This window comes from Anguilla anguilla, chromosome 15 (genome assembly GCF_013347855.1).
Source record: "Anguilla anguilla isolate fAngAng1 chromosome 15, fAngAng1.pri, whole genome shotgun sequence".
Classification (NCBI taxonomy): Eukaryota; Metazoa; Chordata; class Actinopteri; order Anguilliformes; family Anguillidae; genus Anguilla; species Anguilla anguilla.
The window spans coordinates 33,552,244-33,573,427 of record NC_049215.1 but is presented as its reverse complement, the minus strand read 5'-3'; the positions used below and the strand labels follow the sequence as shown (position 1 = coordinate 33,573,427).

The following is a 21,184-nucleotide window of genomic DNA, read 5'->3' as shown; positions in this document are numbered from 1 at the left end:
CAGCATTTTTTGTTTATGTTAATTGAGAGTGTCAGTAATACTGGAGGGCACTGTATATGGTAGGAGTGTATGTGAACCAAAACCCTTTAAATACACAGCTTTGTATATATTTTTTCTTCCCACAAGGTTTACTGTGTCATTCGGTTCGGCGGTGATGCGGATTGGTCTCGGCAACGCTGGCTGGTGGAGAGAGCGCACACACCTGGGTTGCGTTCGCTAATCAGCCCAGGTGCTTAAAGGTGTGCTGCTCTCCACAGTTTGGGGCCGAGACCGGGAACTCACACCGAGAGTGCGTTTCTTTGTTTAGTTTTAGTTTACATGTTTAACAGCACAAAACTAAAATAAGCCACCATGTGAAAGTAGGACGAGCTGGTCGCTCCGTTTTATTTTGCCTTTATTTTAGCTTTTTGTTTTCGCCTGGAACCCGTGAGAGGGTGAAGGCTGAAGATGTTCACTTACTTTATGTGGTGTTTGTGTGGGTGTGCTCTCTGTCTCTCTTTCCATGAGGTAACCAATGGTGTCAGAGGCGTCACTATGTTGGTACCGGGGGTGCCGACCACACCAGGTGACACCATCAGAGGGGGGTGACACCGAAATGACTGGCACTAAATTTTTGTGTGCAATGTTTTGTGTAGCGACGAGTTGAAACAGCTAATTTCTCCCTTGCAGTTTACTGCCGGTTGATTGAATTAGCGGTATTAATGTGGCGAGAAGTGCTTTGTCGTTTGAATGCATAACACGCAATTCCTCGCACCCACACCCGCCAGCACCCCCCTGGTCGACAACAGCGGGTGACCCCAACGATCGACCGCACCGGGTGTCACCAGCCTTAGTGATGCCAGAGCTGCCACATCTCCCTCCCAGGGGTGTCACGCTGGTATCTGACATTTACCAAAGATGTTTGGAAGATTAGTTTGGTGGAATGTAGAAAAGTGAGCGTTAAAGAGACTATAAACCAAAGGTAATTTATTGTTCAGAATAATATGTTTTAATTTCCCAACATGTTAACAGATGCATTCATTAAATGGTTCAATACATGTGTACAGAAGCCCCCAGTGAGAAATGATCAAAGTAGAAAGATTCTTTTCATTACTGTATATCATATATATTTTTGTCTCTAGAAAAGTGATGTTACTTAGGGCTTTCACCTCTAAACAGAAACATGAAATCAGATGACATTTTTATTACTCATGAATTATTACAAGAAGTCATAGAATTTCACAGAACATCTAACGTCACAATACACAAAAAGTCAGACCATTTTAATTATCACTTTAATTGTCTTTTTTGTGTTTTAGCTCAGCAACAGACAATGTGCATTTAGACAATCAAATACAACTGTATTATATCAACTGGGACCACCTGTGTGATAACTTATAGATACAGATCATTTTGTTGGCTGAACAGATGCACATAGTGTTTTCTCTGCACATCCCTTGTGTATGGCTTTCAATTTAAGAAAAATGAAATAATGGACGACATTTAGGATTAGTTTTAGCTGAACTGGCCAAAGTGTGTTTGGAAAAAATTATTTCTTTTAATTGTTAGTCAAAGTTATCAACAAAATTTGATAAAATCCAATATATCATTAGAAATGTTAATTTTTGTCTGCCTTCGGTTTTTTCATTAAATTAACTAGTATGTTTTTTTATTGTTCCCAGTGCAGCTATCTCATTTACAGCAGCTGTAGTTTTCTCTACAGCTTCTTTTACAGTCTCTGCTTCACTTCCTGCCTTAGCCCCTGCAATTGCCCCTATAATCGCCCCTAAAATTGCACTCCCACTGGCAAATCCCTGTCCCTTTGTCAGTGAACTGCTTGCTACTGTACCTTCAGCAGCATGTTTAAATGCAGTTGATGGTACAAGACCTAAAAATGCACCATACAGAAACCCTACTGTTATGCCTACTGTCTTGATTAAACACCTTTTCATTACATTCTGTTTTGCCTTTTCTCTGGTATTTCCCTTTGCCATTTCCTCTTCAATGGCTTGTTCCACAGCCTGGAGCATCTCATTGGTGTAGTGCTTCCCTCTGTTCTGTGTCACCATCTGATCAATCGTGTTCATAAGCTTTTCGATTTGAGCGGCGTTGCTTTTCTCATCACCGTGGCCTTCAGTGGGATTGTTCCAGTATTTGTTATCGATGACATGAAACCGGTGTCCACACTTTTGGACAAGTGTTTTCAGGCAGTAATTTTCATCCACAAACTGCTGGATGGTCTTGCCGTTCTCAAGCTGGTCTCCGTGGGTAAACAGGACAACAGCGTACTTCAGAGCCTCCTCCCCAAACATTTTCAGAATCTCTTCCACTGCTTTCTTCTCCTCCACTGTGTGTCTCCTCACAGGCAGCACTATAAGAAAAGCGTGAGGTCCAGGGGAACACTCTACGATGCATTTGGCTATCTCATGTTTTAGCTCTTCATCAGTGCACTCAGTAGAACAATACCCTGGTGTGTCAACCACAGTGATTTTCCTCCCATCAACAGTGTTGGTTGCAGCCTCACATGTAACTATATCTGAGTTTGCACGACATGACGATTTGAGCAGCTTCTCTCCGAGAATGGTGTTGGCTGTGCTGCTCTTCCCAGCTCCTGTCTTACCCACCAGGACAATCCTTAGATCAGCTGACGCTAGGAAAGATGATATTACAATAAGAAAATGTCATATTTATAAAATACACACAGGGTTTCCCCCAGAAACATTGTTAGGCCCTGTGGCAAGTATCTTTTGACAGGGCCCAGTGGCCCGGCACGGGCCGGCAGCCAAGTGTCGTTTTTGATGGGGGCCCGGCGAGGGCCAGCGACAGACTGATGGCAGCATTAATGGTAAATGGACTGCATTTATATAGCGCTTTTATCCAAAGCGCTTTACAATTGATGCCTCTCATTCGCCAGAGCAGTTAGGGGTTAGGGGTTAGGTGTCTTGCTCAAGGACACTTCGGCATGCCCAGGGCGGGGTTTGAACCGGCAACCCTCCGACTGCCAGACAATCGGTCTTACCTCCTGAGCTATGTCGCCCCCCATTAAGGTAGGGCCCTATAGTTTCTGTGATAACAGAATCGCGGAATTGAGAATTTAAAAAAGCTATAACACAGATTCCATGGGGCCCTACATTAAGTCAGTGCTAAAAGCTGACTGGAGATTTGAAAATATGACTATGTAATGTGAATGTTGTTATAAATAAGTCATTTATTCAACACACATTTTAAAAAATCAACAACTATTTACAGCATAGCAGAGTCTTACAAGGAATCTGACAACAATGTACAGTCTTGGAATGCTGTGGTTTCAAGAACAACAAAAGAACTTAAATTAAATTAAAATAAATAATATCAAGGTTTTTGCATTCTACAATGTTACAATGTTGTATTGAAGTCTTGATTGGCTACTGAATTTTACAACAAGCCTTGGAATGCTGGGGACATTTAAATATTTAAAAAACTGTCTAAGGTTTTTTGGCTTTTACAGTAGGGTACCTTTCCTCCTTGACATTATCCCTAAATGGCACAAAGTAAGTATCTGTGTTACTGACTGTTTGGCTAGCTAGCTAAGTTAGCTACATGACCACGTTGTCAGATAATATTTCCCAACTGTGTAAACTGGCTGACTTGTTTACATTTTGGACAGATGTGGCTCCTCAGTAAATCAATCGTTGTTTCTGTCGCAGCACTTTAGACACAAGCAATATCAAAAAAATCCTGAAATTTCTTCTTATCGTGAAGAGTGCCTGACCCTTAACCGTAGCGTTTTTTCCCCAAAGATGGTATTTCTAGATATAGCCTAATTTTGCCGCTGTGTTAACACATTTTTACAGCTGCCGGTCAGGCACTCTTCACCATAAGAAGAAACTTTAGGATTTTTACGATATTACTTGTGTCGAAAGTGCTGCAATGGAAACAACGGTGGATTTACTATGTAGCCACATCTGTCCAAAATGTAAACAAGTCAGGCAGTTTTCACAGTCGGGAAGAATTTTATGACAACGTTGTCGTGCACATCAGTGTCATCAAGCTAACGTTATTAATAAACAAGTGAAGTCGTTATTTCGATGGCAATGAATAAGTCATGTAATGTTACAATACATCGAACGTTACATTCATGCTACTTTTTTAACGGAGTTGGAAGCGTCAAGTGTTGAACGTCACTGTGCACAATGAGGGTAAAGAACACTGATCCTCAGACCTACTTTCCTACAGTGCGTTCACGTTTTAACCAACAGATGTCGCTGGTGAGCTTTTCAACCGAGCCGCCCCACTGTAACTGTAGTTTAAAAAACATCTTAAAAATACATTTAAAAAAAAATTCCCCGATGGTTAGGCCCGGCGGGGGGTCAATTTAGGCCCGGCGGGCCGCCGGGCTTGCAATACACTGCCGGAAACCCTGACACAGGAGAGCATACTCCTGGGGACTCATTTATAAAACTTTGCTTAAGTATGCACAAAAGAAGAAGTGTGTACGGTCAAAAATATCCTGAATAGCCTAAAACCATCCATATGCTCACTTGCATGCAATTTTCTTTTTATAAATCAAAATGAACTTGACATTTTGCATATATACACAAGCCTTGTATCCCACCCTGTTAACTCCAGTGGTGGACGAAGTACGCAAATCCTGTACTTGAGTCAAAGTACAGATACCCTTGCTAAATTTTACTCCACTAAAAGTAGAAGTCTTCAATTTAAATTTCTACTTGAGTCAAAGTACAAAAAAAACAAAGTACAAAGTACAAATCTTTTTAAAATACTTGAGTATCAAAAGTAAAAAGTACTATTATTTAGTATGGTTATGTTTGTCAGGGGTTGCTGACATGACAAAAATACAGTAGGCAAACTAAATTGTTCACGGTCCTAACATACTGTAAGTAAGAGTGAAAACTATGGTATAAATACAAATTCAGTTTAATAAAAAAAAAAATGGAACAAAGGCACCATCAATTCCAATATTTCACTATCAAATATAAAAGTACATTGAGGTTTCCTGGCGACTTAGCCACCAGAAATGATATAGCACAGGCAACAGGTCATAGCTTAATGCAGAAGTGAATGCGATAAAAACACTATTCCAAATGCAAAATTACAAATGAAAAATATATCAGCTAGGTATATCAACAAACATGGCTTAGGCATACACAGAAGTCCTCAATAATAATAGCATTTCCCAAGAAATTACGAAACATTGTTCACAACGTTTCGTCAGGTGCAGCGTCTTTGCCTGCTAACACAGAGTGAATGCGATGATGAGAAAACTTTCAGTTGACCTATAAAATGATATTTCAAAACCAAACTTAGACGTGTTATACATGGTTAGAAAACTTATACTCTCACCTACTGAATAAATGAATTCTCAATCAAGCAGGGCTGTACTAAAAAGGGCAACAACGTTGTCAAAAACACGTGTGCAGCAGCTTCTGGTCTGGTTTTACTCCAGAAAACGACGTCAGCTTGTAATACCACACGTTGCGTTCAGTGTTGTCATCCTTTGTAGTACAATCTGGCTTGATCTACAGTTAATCGATCCAATAGGTGACAGAATAAGCTTTCTAACGATGTATAATATGTCTAATTTGACTTTTGTAATACTGTTTTATATCCCAGCGTATTCAAAAGTTTTGTCTCATTATAGCTGCATTACGCATTCAGTCTGTGGTAGCAGTGAAAGCAACGCTTTATCACCCCAACTCGTAGATAAAAGACACTGCACTTGGCAAAATGTTATCGATGACTTCCGTTGTTTCTTGGACAATACTATTATCCTCGAGAAATTCTGAGCGTGGCTGAGGCATATGTTTGCTGATAGACCGAGCTGATTTACTGTTTTTAGATGTACTCAGACTGTTAAGCTGCCTCTCTTCCTTCCAAATCGCCTGTCTCTACTCGCCTTCCCCGCCTAGCTAACGTCTTTGGTTCAAAGTGTCATGATCCGATCGAAATGCGCGCTGTGCCCTGATTGGTAGGCTTCAGTATGAAAGTGATGTCATATTATTATTCTTTTAGACTATCCATTTTCTCCACATCAAAGTAACGAGTAACTGACAGATATCGCACAAAAGTAGTGAAGTAAAAAGTAGGATATTTCTTTTGAAATGTAGTGGAGTGAAAGTAAAAAGTCTCCCAAAATGGAAACACTTGAGTAAAGTACAGATACTTGAAAAAGGTACTTAAGTACAGTAATGAAGTACATGTACTTCGTTACTGTCCGCCACTGGTTAACTCTCACAACTAACCATAATATGGAATGCCCATTGTGAATATTGATATGCATATAAATCAGTTTATCATTCCACTGAATTGTCGCAGAGAATGGGGAAATCAGTCTGCAAAACGAAGAAGAGAAACTTCACAAACTGTGACAACAAGACGCTCATTACAGAGGAAGAGGTTATAATGTTTGGTGGAAATAGTTCTGGCATAACTAATGAAAGAACATTTTTGAAATTTAGAAGGTGGCAGACCTTCAATTGGATGCGAAGAAGCACATTGTGTGAGGAGCAAAGCCTAACTCACTGGGGGGAAAATAGACATCCTTCTCCCCCCCCCCCCCCCCCCCCAAAAAAAACTAACAATCCTGCTCATGTTATTTACGTCACAGCCCTTGCGGTTCCCTGGCAACGCTTGTGAAGTGCTAGTAGCCTAGTTATATTAAGATGTTTACAACGATACAACTGTAAAAAATAGATGAATGTATAATTTATTACAATAACGGGAAACAACAGGAAGAAAACGGATTTTGCACGTGTATCGAAACAGCTCTGTGTGTGATGTAATTGTGCGACGGGTCATCTCGGGTGGCTAACCACTTAGCTGTTAGCAATTGGCTTTTTAAAATGACACAGAATTTTTTTTGATTGTAAAAAATGTGTAAAAAGCATTATTTTTTCATATACAATTAAAGGTCCAAATGTCATAATTTATTTTAAAGGAATTCGGAAATAGGCATTCATTTGTCCCATAGGGGCGTCTATTTTTTGAACCGGAAGTCTCGAAAATGCTAACGAACTCGAAGGGAATGACGACATGACTTCTGGGGCCTATTGCACCTTTATTAGACTTTCATTTAGAAATATAGGCAAGGATATGTCATCTACACACTAATATAAGTAGAAATCAATCTTCTGACACAACAAATCGCTGCTTGCTTACCTCCTGTTATACCCGCCATTGTCTTGTCAGTTGAAAAACTGGAAAAGGACAGTTCTGATCAGACCTTCTGTTCTAGCATGCAAGTCAAGAGTAGCTCTTTGAGGAAATGACCTGCTTTCTTAGCCAAACACGTAACAAGTGGATTCCAGCATATCAGATTACCCTGGTCTGATGTCTTTATGGTAAATCACGTGTTTAGCAGAAAAAATGACAGTAGCTGCTATGCATTTACAGATTACAGAAGAAGTGAAACAAGAGTTGATCAGTCAAACTGGTCTCTGTGGCTAAAAAGGATAATAACATTACTTAAGAGCTTCCTCTCCAAAGCAGTCCGCAAACCTCTTCATCACTAGTAACTCCTCTGCAGTTTGCTTGTACGTTTTCAACACTATACCAAAGATGTGCATGCCATAACATTCTGGTTGTGTATGTAGTTGTGCACATATTTTGTAACCCACTGTGTAAGGGCCAGATTGCTTCTATTTTACTTCCATTGGTATACGAGAATGGATGGTTTGTTTTTAAAATGTAACTTATTTTCATTTTTAATGTATTTTTATGAAGCACATGTGCAGGGCTCTCACACCCAGACCAGTGATTCTCTCATTTCTTCACTGCATCCAGGCCTTTTCTTTTATGTAAATATCACACAACTGATTGAGTTCATATTTTATGATATATTTTTATGCTTTACTCTGATATATTTACTGGGGTTAACTAAAAAAGCAAAATGAATTTCTGGTCCCCTCAGGGTGGGTTTTTGATCGTTTCATTGAATAGCAAGCATGCAGTTGGCAAGAGGCAGGAATACACCCTGGACAGGTCGCCAATCTATTGTAGGGCCCACACACCATTCACTCGTACATCCAAACCTACGCACAATTTGCAGACTCTAGTTAGCCTACTGCTTGTCTTTGGACTGTGGGAGGAAACCCACGAGGACAGGGAGAGAACATGCAAACTCCACACAGAAAGGCCCTTGGTCAGGATTCAAACTCGGTACCTTCTTGCAGTGAGGTGCTATTCACTGCTCCATTGTGCTGACCTGAAGTTATTTCCTTTTAAATAATTTTTTTCCACTGAATAATGGTATCACAATAAGAAGATATAATTTTTGCATATTGGTGAGCATAGAAATCATTTGATAAAAGTTAATTTTATCCAGCATTTTTTGTTTATGTTAATTGAGGGTGTCAGTAATACTGGAGGGCACTGTATATGGTAGTATACTGTATATAGTGTATCTGAACCAAAACCCTTTAAATACACAGCTTTGTATATATTTTTTCTTCCCAAAAGGTTACTGTGTCATTCGGTCCGGTGGTGAAGCGGATTGGTCTCGGCAACGCTGGCTGGTGGAGAGAGCACACGCACCTGGGTTGCGTTCGCTAATCAGCCCAGGTGCTTAAAGGTGTGCTGCTCTCCAGAGTTCAGGGCCGAGACCGGGAGCTCACACCGAGAGTGCGTTTCTTTGTTTAGTTTTAGTTTACATGTTTAACAGCACAAAACTAAAATAAGCCACCATGTGAAAGTAGGAGGAGCTGGTCGCTCCGTTTTACTTTTTTTAGCTTTTTGTTTTCGCCTGGAACCCGTGAGAGGGTGAAGGTGTAAACACCTCACAGCTAGACCAATGAGGGTTTGTAGCTGGAGGGGAAGGCACCGCGTGTTTTCCCTTGGCTGGTGTGATTCAAAACGGAGATGTTGGTTATTTTTCCTCTGTTCGTAAGAACAGGGCACAATTAGGCTACACTTAAGAATGCACTGGTTCCGTCACCGCGGGTCAGATATGAAGGCGCTGCTTCGTATCCCACTTAAGACTGGCCTGAAACGGACCAGTAGCATTCTGGTTGCTCTCCGTTCGCAAACGGGGCTATGCTGTCATCAGAGATATATCTGATCTGTCTCCGGACTGTCAATATTCCAATGGGAGCATCAGAATATTCACAAATGCGCGGAACAACACATCAAATATATCCATGACCACAGCAAGTAAGCGTAACAGTTACTAGGTTTTACCCTCGTGATAATCTGACTCCATATGAAATTAGAATTTAAAATTTGGGTTTAACTATACGTGGAACTTGGGAGTGGTTACACTCGACTCTATCTTGTGCCATCATTCCTCAATATAAGCTCCCGGGTTTAGCACTATTGTTAAATCTCAGTTCGGTGAAGAACCCAGAGAGTAGGAGGCTGACCACCATAATATATGCCTTCCTTTGTGCATAGATAGTTATGAGACCAGGACAGTGTGTATCTATCGGGCTCCTTAAGGCGAATTTGACAAGAACCGGCGTATAACGCCCATGGGTCCTCTTAAGCCAAAACACCAGAACCAATACTACCAATCCCATTAGTGGGCAGATCGTGGTCACCTATCTAACTTGAAGACCTCACTAAAGACGTTTGCTGTACTAGACCCCTGATCAGTAGGTCCTAGTCATAATTGTCCCCCTGAGTATTTAATCGGAATTTCGGCTGAAAAGAAGATAAAATGGATTAGAGTCATGAAGACCACGCAAGTTAAAAATAAGAAGAATTTGTTTAACAGGCGGGTAGGTCATTAGCTTCAAATTCACAATCAATTATAAGGTTTAAAAACATAAATACAGAGTAAAAAGTTCTTACCCAGCCTGTTTAGCTACACACGAAATCACAGAGTCTGCGCAGTGTGGGAAGTCGATTGCGATCTTCCCTGTTCAGCTATGCAAAGAACACAGTGCAGTGTGGGATGTCGGTTACGATCTTCCTTGTCTAGCTACACACAGAGCACAGAGTATGCGCAATGTGGGAAGTCGATTACTATCTTCCTTGTGCATCTACACACAGAGCACAGAGTATGCGCAATGTGGGAAGTCGATTACGATCTTCCTTGTGCATCTACACACAGAGCACAGAGTATGTGCAATGTGGGAAGTCGGTTACGATCTTCCTCGATTGCTTTGTCTCCCTTCCCTTTAAGCTAAATCCCGCGTTTGGTCTAGGCGGCATTGCCATAAATTAACCTGTCCGAGTCAAATCTGGAATTCCGGCCCCCACCATTTGGAGGCTGCTGTTAAAACAATAAGTGGGGAAATTGGGAAAAGGAGATGATTCCATTGTGATAGTTTTTTCCTGAGTTTCTGTAACTATGTTTTATTACATTTCATTTGGTATGAAACATATTTCATTCAATTTCTAAAATTTTTCTGAATACGTCCATACCAAACATCAGGGGATGTAATATTATGGTGCAGTTGTCATGAAAATACCCTTTTGTTGAACCATTTTACATGCAATCCATGTTATTACTACATAAGGCATAATACAGTAATACAATGAAAACATGTGAATGGTTTGTACGGTTTTCCGGGGTTTGTAAATAGGATAAACCGATGGTTTAAAGTCCAGATCCAGAAAAGAAATAAAAAGTGTAATGACGGAGGACCACATAAGGGCACTGTGGTACTGTCAAGTGCAGTTGCCCCACCATTTTGCCAGAGGCCTGATGATCTTTTCACTCGTAATGACCCCAACACACACACCCCCACAACCATAGACAAAGAGACCAGTTCCCCTTAGTTGTGTCCAGATGGCAACATTCCAGAGGCCCAATGGCCTGCTCATCCCGAGGAAGTCCGAGTAACTTATTGTTTTAGCACACGGCTCTGGGTTCTTTGAAGTCCAGGATGACTCTCAGCCTGCAGGTTCATTCAAATTCCAGCCTTTTCTGGGTCCCAGTTTGACTTCTCTCTTACAAAGGCTTGAAGATGTTCATTTATTTTATGTTGTGTTTGTGTGGGTGTGCTCTCTCTCTCTCTCTCTTTCCATGAGGTAACCAACGGTGTCAGAGGCGTCACTAGGGTGGTGCGGGGGGTGCGGATCGCACCAGGTGACACCATCAGAGGGGGGTGACACCGAAATTACTGGCACAATTTTTGTGTGCAATATTTTGTGTAGCGACGAGTTGAAACAGCTAATTTCTCCGTTGCAGTTTACTGCCGGTTGATTGAATTAGCGGTATTAATGTGGCGAGAAGTGCTTTGTCGTTTGAATGCATAACACGCAATTCCTTGCGCCCACACCCGCCAGCACCCCCCTGGTCGACAACAGCGGGTGACCCCAACGATCGACCGCACCGGGTGTCACCAGCCTTAGTGATGCCAGAGCTGCCACATCTCCCTCCCAGGGGTGTCACGCTGGCATCTGACTTTCACCAAAGATGTTTGGAAGATTAGTTTGGTGGAAAGTAGAATAGTGAGCATTAAAGAGACAATAAACCAAAGGTAATTTATTGTTCATTACAGGCATGTTCAGAATAATATGTTTTAATTTCCCAACATGTTAACAGATGCATTCATTAAATGGTTCAATACATGTGTACAGAAGCCTCCACTGAGGAATGATCAAAATAGAAAGATTCTTTTCATTACTGTATATGATATATATTTTCGTCTCTAGAAAAGTAGTGTTTCCTAGAACTTTCACCTCTTCACAGAAACATGACATCAGATTAAATTTTGATTACTTGTGAATTATCACAAGGATAGTCGCAGAATTTCACAGAATCTATAACATCACAATACACAAAAACTCAGAATTATCACTTTAGTTATGTCTTTGATGTTTTCACTCAGCCCATTTAGACAACTAGATTATATCAACTGGGACCACCTGTTTGATACCTGTTAAAGGTACAGATCATTTTGTTTGTTGAATAGATGCACAGTGTTTTCTTTGCACACCTCTAATACATGGCTTTCAATTTAAGAAAGAAAATGAAATAATGTATGACATTTTGGATTAGTTTAGCCAAAGTGTGTTTGGAAACAATTCAGTTTAATTGTTAATTGGGTGGTATTCCCCTTCAGCTGTGCCTGTTACAGCAAATATGGCTCTCTTTACGCCTTCTCCTACAGTCTCTACTTCACTTACTGCATTTGCCCCAATTATCCCCCCTGCAGTCGCACCCACACTGGCACTTACTCCATCTACAAATCCAGGTCCCAGTGCCAATTGCTTCCCTACCTTTGATGCTAGCATAGTTGCTGTGTGTGCTCCGGCTAATACTATAGCTTCAGTATCACATGATTGAATCACTTTTGCTATATCAATTGCAGCTGATCCTGCATCAGTACCCAGCAATGCACCACACAGAGATCCTGCTGTTATGCCTGCTAACAGGATTAGAAACATTTTCATTACGCTCAATTTTGCCTTTTCTCTTGTTTTTCCCTTCGCCATTTCCTCTTAAATGGCTTGTTCCACAGCCTGGAGTATCTCACTGGTGTAGTGCTTCCCTCCGTTCTCTCACCATCTGATTAATCGTGTTTATAATCTTATTGATTTGAGCAGCATTGCTTCTCTCATCATCGGGGCCTTCAATGGGATTCTTCCAGTATTTGTTATGGAGGACATGAAAGCAGTTTCCAAACTTTTGGACAACTGTTTTCAGGCGGTCATTTTCATCCACAAACTGCTGGATGGTCATGTCATCGTCAAGCTGGTCTCCGTGGGTAAACAGGACAACAGCGTACTTCAGAGCCCCCTCCCCAAACATTTTCAGAATCTCTGCTTTCTTCTCCTCCTCTGTATGTCTCCTCACAAGCAGCACGATAAGAAAAGCGTGAGGTCCAGGAACACACTCTACAATGCATTTGACTATGGCAGGTCAAAGAATAATCCTCAGATCAACTGACCCTAGGAGAAAAAGTTGATATTTAAATCAAATAAACAGAGCTACATTGCACTGTATGAGACACGAACATTTTTGCATGTTAATCATCTAAATTTCCGCTATGAAATGTAAAATTACAGCTAAAGACAACTCCTGGGCCACTGTTACAGTCAAGATGGAATCTGTGCAATAGTGCACGTGTGGTAAGAATTCAGGTGTCTGTGCACATGTAAAAATAGAACACTTGATTTTGAGCAATAAATATATTTAATGCAGTTGTTTCCTATGCTAGAATCACCGTTAGTTCTTTATCACATGTTTCACCCATTGCATAACACATCTTCTGTTCAATAGAATGTCAGCCCACATACGTACACTGAACAAAAATAAAAAATAGTTAAAATAAAATTAAAATAAAAAAATAGAGAATAGTTAAAGTATATTTCATGTTTATTTAATCATCAATAATCAGCAATATATCAACAAAGTATGATATAGTCAAATTCAAATCACTGCTAATACGGAAGATAGTACATCTACCTTCGCAGTTCTCCTTGGTTTTTTTCTCTTTTTTTCAATGAATTATAATTTATTTGACAAAATGGGAAATCGATGCACAGACAATACAGGCTGTGCTACTCGACTAGTTCAAGAAACATGATCAACATCGGTCATGGTCACATCGCTAGATAATCAATACAAATTACTGAAGGGCTTTTTGTAGGTCTGCTGTGAGACATTAGCATGTTCCTACTTCAGCAGAAGTATTCTTGGTCTACAGCAATAAATGTACATGAGCCTAGAATACCATCTCAAATGGAAAATCATGCACTATAGTAGATATGGCACTTGCTGGTATAGATAAGTGGACGGTTCTAGAGTTCCTCTATTAATCAGCCAGTGGCACCTCAGCCTCCAAGACCTTGGAATGACTGAATGGTGACATGGCACATGGTAGTGAGTGATCTCTAAGCCTTGAAGGTTTTAGGGTTAAACTGCAGTGTAGCCAGCTGACCATCAATCAGTTTGCTCTATACAAGCGGTGAAGGTTTCTTTATGGTAAATCACGTGGACTTAACAGAAACTGAATAAACTCTATGCAGTAAAACTACATAATTAAAGGGATGGGGACAGATCTGTAATATCCTCATGTATACTCTCTTCTTGTCCTAGTTATTCTGCCAGAAAAAAATGCATATTTTGCTTAACTCTTTCTCCCTTTTCACCTGGGTGTACTACTCTCTAATAAAGCTAACACACAGCAGAGAGCTGTGGCATTATTTGATGGTCACATGCAGGGCTAGACTGGGACAAAAAATAGGCCCTGCCATTTTTGGCTCAGACCGGGCCCACCGCAATCGGTCGGACACCGCCCATCAGAACAACATCCTCGCAGACCGTTCAATATGTATATGATATATATCTAACCATTTGCCAAAGCCCCTACAGAGCGGAGTGTTATGGACAAGTCAAGTATACCAATGCAAGTGGAGCAGTGTACTCACTCACTCTTGACCCTGGTGATCAGAGGTGGCTGTGGAGTAAACAATACCCATACTCAAAAAGTAATTATTAAAGAAAAACTCTGTTGTATGAATAATTCAAATGATTTAATACAATTTTATGTAAAAAAAAAAAAAAAAAAAACACATTCACTGTACATTGATTGCCATTCAAAGGCAAAGAATAAAGGTCTTAAATAAAACAAATAGCCTACAATACAGACTCTCTACAGTAGACAACGTACAATGGAACATGCTAAATGCTAAGGCAACTTCGCTTTCCCTCGGTTTAGTTTTCTCCATTTAACGCAAATGCATCAGAATCGTCGTCATTTAGAAATGAGATCGCATTGATGTATGATCGTGATTTTTTTAACGAATTGTGCAGCCCTAGTCCATACAATTATTTATTATATCCTTGCAAATTTAGCTACTTCTCCTGCCTCCTCATTCGTAGACTACCTCGCTCGCGCTGACTAGTCTCGACGTGCACCTCTCTCTCGCTCCTCTGCTCACACCTCTGATAGTGTAGTAGTGATGTGTCCCGAGTGTTTCCGTTTTTGCCATAAGAATTTGAGAACACATTGTTCATTCTGTTAAAATATTCAGAGAAAAGAAAAAGCCCAAAAGCATTTTTGATCGACTTGTTTATGTATGAATCTTATTAAACCCGCCCCATATTAGACAAACGGTTGTGACTGGCCCGCCATATCTCAGGACGAGAGAAATCCATTTAATACTAGCCTGAGTGACCAGACTGATCTGCAGAGCGGAATTAAATGTGTTTTAGGCAATGGTATTATCAGAGGCAGAAGAACCACAGTACAATATTTTTAGCTCATCAAGAAAAACACAAGAGAGCTAAGCTAACGACAGTGCATAGTGTCTCCCCAACACTGATAATGATAACGCTAGCTTGCGGCCAAACCATGCTAACGTCATTACTAGCTTATAGTTTTGCTTGACACTAGACTAACCACATGCTGCTGCTTACCACTTCAGCTTCATTATCCTGCTCATTTTGTGACTGTCCCTCGTCTGCCCTTTCGGGTTCATCCTGCTCAGAACTCACTATCAGAGCTGTCTCGCTGTCTGCCTCATCTTGGACCTTCACATCTCTGATTTTAAACACCTGTTGCTGGTGCTGACTGCCAGCAGCAGGCACTGCAGGAGCCCCCACAGTCGTTCCAGCAAACATTTAAGTTATTTTGACACATTTTGAGGCATCCTCCGCCAGCTTTCTTATTTTTTTCTCCCGCAATTTCTCAGCACCACTTTTACGCTTTCCTTTCTCCATCGCACACCGCACCGACTACGAGGCTGAGGTGATGTCGACTCGAGTCTCAAGGGCAGAAACGGACAGCGAGGGGTGGGGCCTAGACATGTGATTGGGCCAGCCCAGTGTCAGTATAGAAAACGAACCAATGGGCCACTGAAATTGGGCCAGGTCAGTGTCAGTATGAACAAAAGGCCCACTGGCCCAAAAGTAGGTCGGCCCACCGGGCATTTGCCCGGTAGAATATAGGCCCAGTCCATGCCTGGTCACATGTGTGCCACCAGAACTTCATATCAAAATTTAGGAAATGTGAAGAATTATTAATGGTATATGCAATATGTACACAAAAATGCAACAAATTTTTATTTCACAAAATTCACAAGCTAGCATGGTAAATGGACTGCATTTATATAGCGCTTTTATCCAAAGCGCTTTACAATTGATGCCTCTCATTCGCCAGAGCAGTTAGGGGTTAGGTGTCTTGCTCAAGGACACTTCGACATGCCCAGAGCGGGGTTTGAACCGGCAACCCTCCGACTGCCAGACAATCGGTCTTACCTCCTGAGCTATGTCGCCCCTAGCATCAAAATTATTATAAAACCTCCAACCTTTCCCATCACTGCAAAATAAATTGTGTTGATAACTAAAAGCAGTGAAATTTTGCAAGGGTTTTACCAAGTCCCAAAACATCTCCAAATTGCACATTTTGGATGTTTTGAACACATAATCTACACGAAAAAAACTAATTTTCTTCACTCAAAATCACATATTTTGAACAGATAAGAGAGGAGAATCAATTCTAAAAAGTGTCAATATCTTAAAAGATTTAACATTATGTTCAATGCTGAAATACGTGCGTTAGCTGGCATGAATTATAAGTGAAAACTAATATTAGTTTGGGTTGAATGTGCTTTACCTATTCCCAGAGAACTCGTCCATTGGAAGCTTTGCAAAAGAGAGAGAGAGACGGTCTGTGCCTATGGCAGCGGCTGCGTCTGACTGTGGCTTGCATCTGCAAGTTTGTTGTTTACATTCTAAACATGTTAATCGATGGGAAATTATCCTGTGTGAAATCGTAAACATCTGAAAAAAATATCTGCGCTATTTGCAAAGAGCACATGCAACTAGGTGAACTACTAGCAAAACTTGGTAGTCTAGGTGGTCTTGCTGAAAAGCTGTTGGATGAGTGGCGTGCAGAAGGTTGATGTGGAATAAGAAGAAATAAGGAGAACACTGAACTCCCTTTTTTAGTGAACTTTGTCTAGGTCCCCACCGTTGATCAAACTTCCGCTATAAACATGAAAATGAAGCTTCTAATTGAGATCCTCTTTTTCAAGCACTTCAAATACTGTCACAGTTATAAAAACCTTTTCTTTGATCCGCCATTATTACAAATACATTTCATAGCACGATGGCAAGTTGTTGGAGAACTAGCTGGCTTTTCTGCTGCGCACATTCCCTCACTATCAACACGAGCTTTGTGACACAGAGCCCCCTCGGCAATACGCAGTTAGGCTACTTGGGAATGGCTGGACCCATCAACACCAATAAGGGGTGTCTAATGTTTGTTTGGTTGGCTTAAATCCTCCCGTAAAGTCGCACGTACAGGCGAAGCTTAGTCAGCTGGGCCACTCGGTTAAGGCTAGTTTGCCTTGAATGGTGTTTCTCTCCCCCTTGTGCTGGTGGCGTGTGTTGCATTTAGAGTGTTCATTTTTTCAAAGCGGTGAAAACTGTTAAAATTTCATAATGGCGCAGGAAATGACAAAAGTCGAGAGTGAGAAGGTTAAAAAATTTATTCAAGAACCTTCAGATACAGTGTTTTTGACCTTTAGTAAAGTTCAGGAACAGACTTCGCTGAAAAAAATGAAATATGATTTTGAAATGAAAAAACAAGAATTAAAAATGAAACAAGAAGAAAGAGAACTAGAATTAAAAATGAAACAAGAAGAAAGAGAACTAGAATTAAAAATGAGAGTGAAAGAAAAAGAGAGAAATGGAAATGTAACGAGGAGAGAAAGAAATTGAATTGGAGAAACTGAGGCTTGAAGAAGTCCGCATACAAGCTAATCTGACCTTAGAGCATGACCGATAACAAGAGCAAAGCTCTCGGAGACATTCTTTGAATCCGACCGTGGGTAATCACGCTGACATAGCCAGTAATTTAAGACTCTTTCCGGAAATTTCAGAGAAAGATCCGAACACTTTTTTTGTTTTATTTGAGCGACTTGCTAAAACTTGTAAATGGCCTATAATCAAATAGTTGCCGCAGCCTGTCTTGGTCGGTAAAGCTCAAGAGGCGTATTCTGCTCTTAGTGAGGAACAAACATTGTCATATGATGCCGTTAAGGAAGTCATTCTGAATAGTTATGAGATGGTGCCTGAGGCATACCATTTAAAGTTTTGAAAATGGAGGCGTGGAGAGGGTAACACCCATGTAGAGTTTACCCGTGAAATGCTACTCCATTTCACACGGTGGTGTAATGCAACTGGAGCCGATACTTATGAGAAACTGCGTGATTTAATAACCTTGGAACAGTTTAAAAATTCTGTTTCAGAGGATGTTGCCACCTACGTAACTGAGTGTAAAGCCTGTGCCGCAACTGAAGCGGCAGTATTAGCCGATGAATTCGTTCTTATTAGGAAAGGTAGTTTTGCAAATCGAGGCTTCCGTGGTGGTTCCCGCCAGGGTGGTTCCTCTTGGGGGGGATTTCCAAGGGGGTTCTGGTTCTTGTTCACAGTCTTCCGAGTCTGGTTTTAGTCAGTCTACCTCCAAGAGAGGCAGTTCATCCCAGGCGAAAGAAGTAGCTGACACTGATGGGAAATTGATCCTCACTCGCTCCTGTCATGGGTGTCACGAAAAAGGACATTGGATAAACGAATGTCCTAGTAAAAACCGTAAAGACCCTAAATATGTAGGTCTTATGGTAAAGTCAAGTTCTCAGCTAATTTCTCCTCCTTGCTCAATTGATCAAAAAGACAAGTCATTGATTTGAGGCGAAGCCTCTGATTACACTCCTTTCATTTCCAGTGGAGTAGTTTCATTGAAAAATGATAAGAAGCCAATGAATATTTTGCGAGTTACGGGATCTTCCCAAAGTTTAATATTGGCTAACGTTTTACCTTTCTCTGCGGACTCGTATACTGGCCGCAGTGTTTTATTTAATGAATTATTTAATTTCTACGCCTGACCGTAGGAAAAAAGTACAATTGTGTCATATTAATCTCCTTAAACCTTACCATTCGGGGGAATTATTTGAGCCTGCACAGTCTTCCAAGCCTGCCCTTCCGGTTCAGTCTGTTCTGTTGTCCCAGATTGCAGAGGGCCGTGACTTAGCCAGTCTTGAAATGTCCCCGACCAGTGATGAAGGGGAAGACATTGTGGCAGAAGGTGTTTTCGGAGGAAAGTTAAAAAATTCTGAGTACCTGCAGTCTTTGGAGGATTATTTTAGATACATGCCAAATGAACAGCGTGGTGACCTGGACCACCTGGTTCAAAAATACCTTTGTTTATTTCCTGATGGCCCTAGTGGTACGAATGTTTTAACTCATGATATTGATGTGGGCTCCGCAATTCCCATAAAACAGCATTTTTATAGAGTCCCGTTACCCAAGCAAAGGTACTTGGTCACGGAGATAGATTATTTGATTAAAAACGGTATTGCTAAACCTTCGTTTTCTGAGTGGTCTTCTCACTGTATTTTGGTAGGAAAACCTGACGGGACATATCGTTTTTGTACCGACTTCCGTAAAGTGAACGCTGTCACTAAAACCGATAGTTTTCCTTTACCAAGAATGGAAGATTGTGTAGATCAGGTCGGGTCAGCTAAATTTGTTTCTAAAATAGATCTGCTCAGGGGATTTTGGCAAGTGCCTCTTACGCCGCGTGCTCAGGAGATCTCCTCATTTATTACCCATAATGGGTTATTTTCCTATTTGGTAATGCCATTCGGTTTAAAAAATGCGCCTAGCACATTTCAACGGCTAATGAATCGGGTGTTGCAGGGCTTGGAAGGCTGTGCGGCCTATATGGATGATGTGGTGGTATGTTCCGACACCTGGCCACAACACATGACACGGTTGGAGGCCTTGTTTGACCGCCTGGCACAGGCCTTGTTAACCATCAACTTAGCAAAGTGCGAATTTGCTAAAGGGACGGTGACTTACCTGGGTAAGGTCGTGGGGCAAGGGGAAGTTTGGCCGGTATCAAGTAAGGTTGGTGCAATTCCAACTTCCCTGTACCGTCTTCAAAAAAAGAGCTAATGCGTTTCCTGGGGATGATCGGGTACAGTCGGGGGTTTTGTGAGAATTTTTCCACAGTTGTAGCTCCGCTCACAAACTTATTGCCTGGCAAAGTTTCCTTCCACTGGACGGACCAATGTGAAATGGCTTTTAAATCGGCAAAAGCCTTGCTTTGCAGTGCGCCAGTACTTGCTGCTCCTCGTTTCGATCGTCCATTTGTGTTACAAGTGGATGCTAGTGGGGTAGGTGCTGGTGCTGCTTTGCTACAAGCAGACGACGTGGGCATAGAGCATCCGGTTGGTTATTTCTCACGAAAATTCACTCCTTGTCAAATCCAGTACTCGGTCATAGAACAGGAAACCTTAGCTCTCATTTTAGCGCTCCGCCACTTTGAAGTGTATGTCAGCTCGGTGCCAGGACCGTTAGTGGTGCATACAGACCACAATCCCCTTACATATTTACGTTCTATGGTTAATCACAATCGCCGTTTAATGCGATGGTCCTTATTTCTTCAACCCTTCGACCTAGAAGTTAAACATATTAAAGGAAAAGAAAACCTAATTGCAGATGCTCTTAGCCGTGCACCTGTATAGTGGGCCTATAGCTCGCTTTGCCTCTCCGCCTGTTGTCTTTTCTCTCTGTGTCTCTGTATGTATCTTGTCGTCTTTATCCTGTGGGGGCGCGCACCACAGGGTGGAAGAAAGCCGGAGCTAAAGGAGGTGCTGAACAGAAGGTGACATGATGAGTGAGGCGGTATAGTGGGCCTGATGGTGGAGGGAACAATTAATAAAACTTGTGTAAAAAAATGAATTGTATGAATTGTGTAAAATATGATTTGGCCGTGCCGCCACCTATTGGTGACGTCTTTTGGGGGGAGCGTGTCACGCCTGGTGCCCGCCCTGTGTTTTTTCACCTTTTTTCTTATATTCATTTGAGTAGGTAATCTATGGACGCCATTCGTGGAAGCCAGCGATTACCTTTAATTGCTTCCAGCTGGGAGGCGAGGCCGCGGATTGCTTAACCGTGGTCAGCTGGGATCATGCTTTTTAAAAAGGCTGCGAGTTCTACCAGCGGGAGCTCTCTCTTCTCATTTTCACCCGCTTGCCTTTTTGACTCACCTGCGTAGTAGCTAGCCAGCTTGTCAATTTGCCAACTCACTGCGCTGCACATTCTGGCATTTCCAGCCAGTTCTTTGTTGGTAACTTTTTGTTTTTGTGTAATAAATTCTTGTTATTCCTTCACTCGGTTGTCGCGTGATTTCATGTGTCGGACCTACGAGCCGGTTCGTCACATGAGTCATTTAAAAGGTTCCAGGCTTGTTTAGTTTGTTCTGAAACTCAATTGACTTAAAAGTAAACCAGTAAATCAGTGTTC

At 41.4% G+C, this 21,184-nt stretch overlaps 1 protein-coding gene across 1 annotated transcript; it reads right to left on the bottom strand.

Annotated features, from left to right (window-relative positions):
* Positions 1-991: 991 nt before the first annotated feature.
* Positions 992-7,309, bottom strand: LOC118213812 (GTPase IMAP family member 9-like). Its single transcript, XM_035392986.1, has 2 exons — positions 7,138-7,309; positions 992-2,629 (listed from the first exon to the last, which is right to left on the bottom strand). Exons 1-2 carry the CDS (start codon positions 7,154-7,156, stop codon positions 1,632-1,634), a joined length of 1,017 nt encoding a protein of 338 aa, XP_035248877.1. The 5' UTR covers positions 7,157-7,309; the 3' UTR covers positions 992-1,631.
* Positions 7,310-21,184: the final 13,875 nt, after the last annotated feature.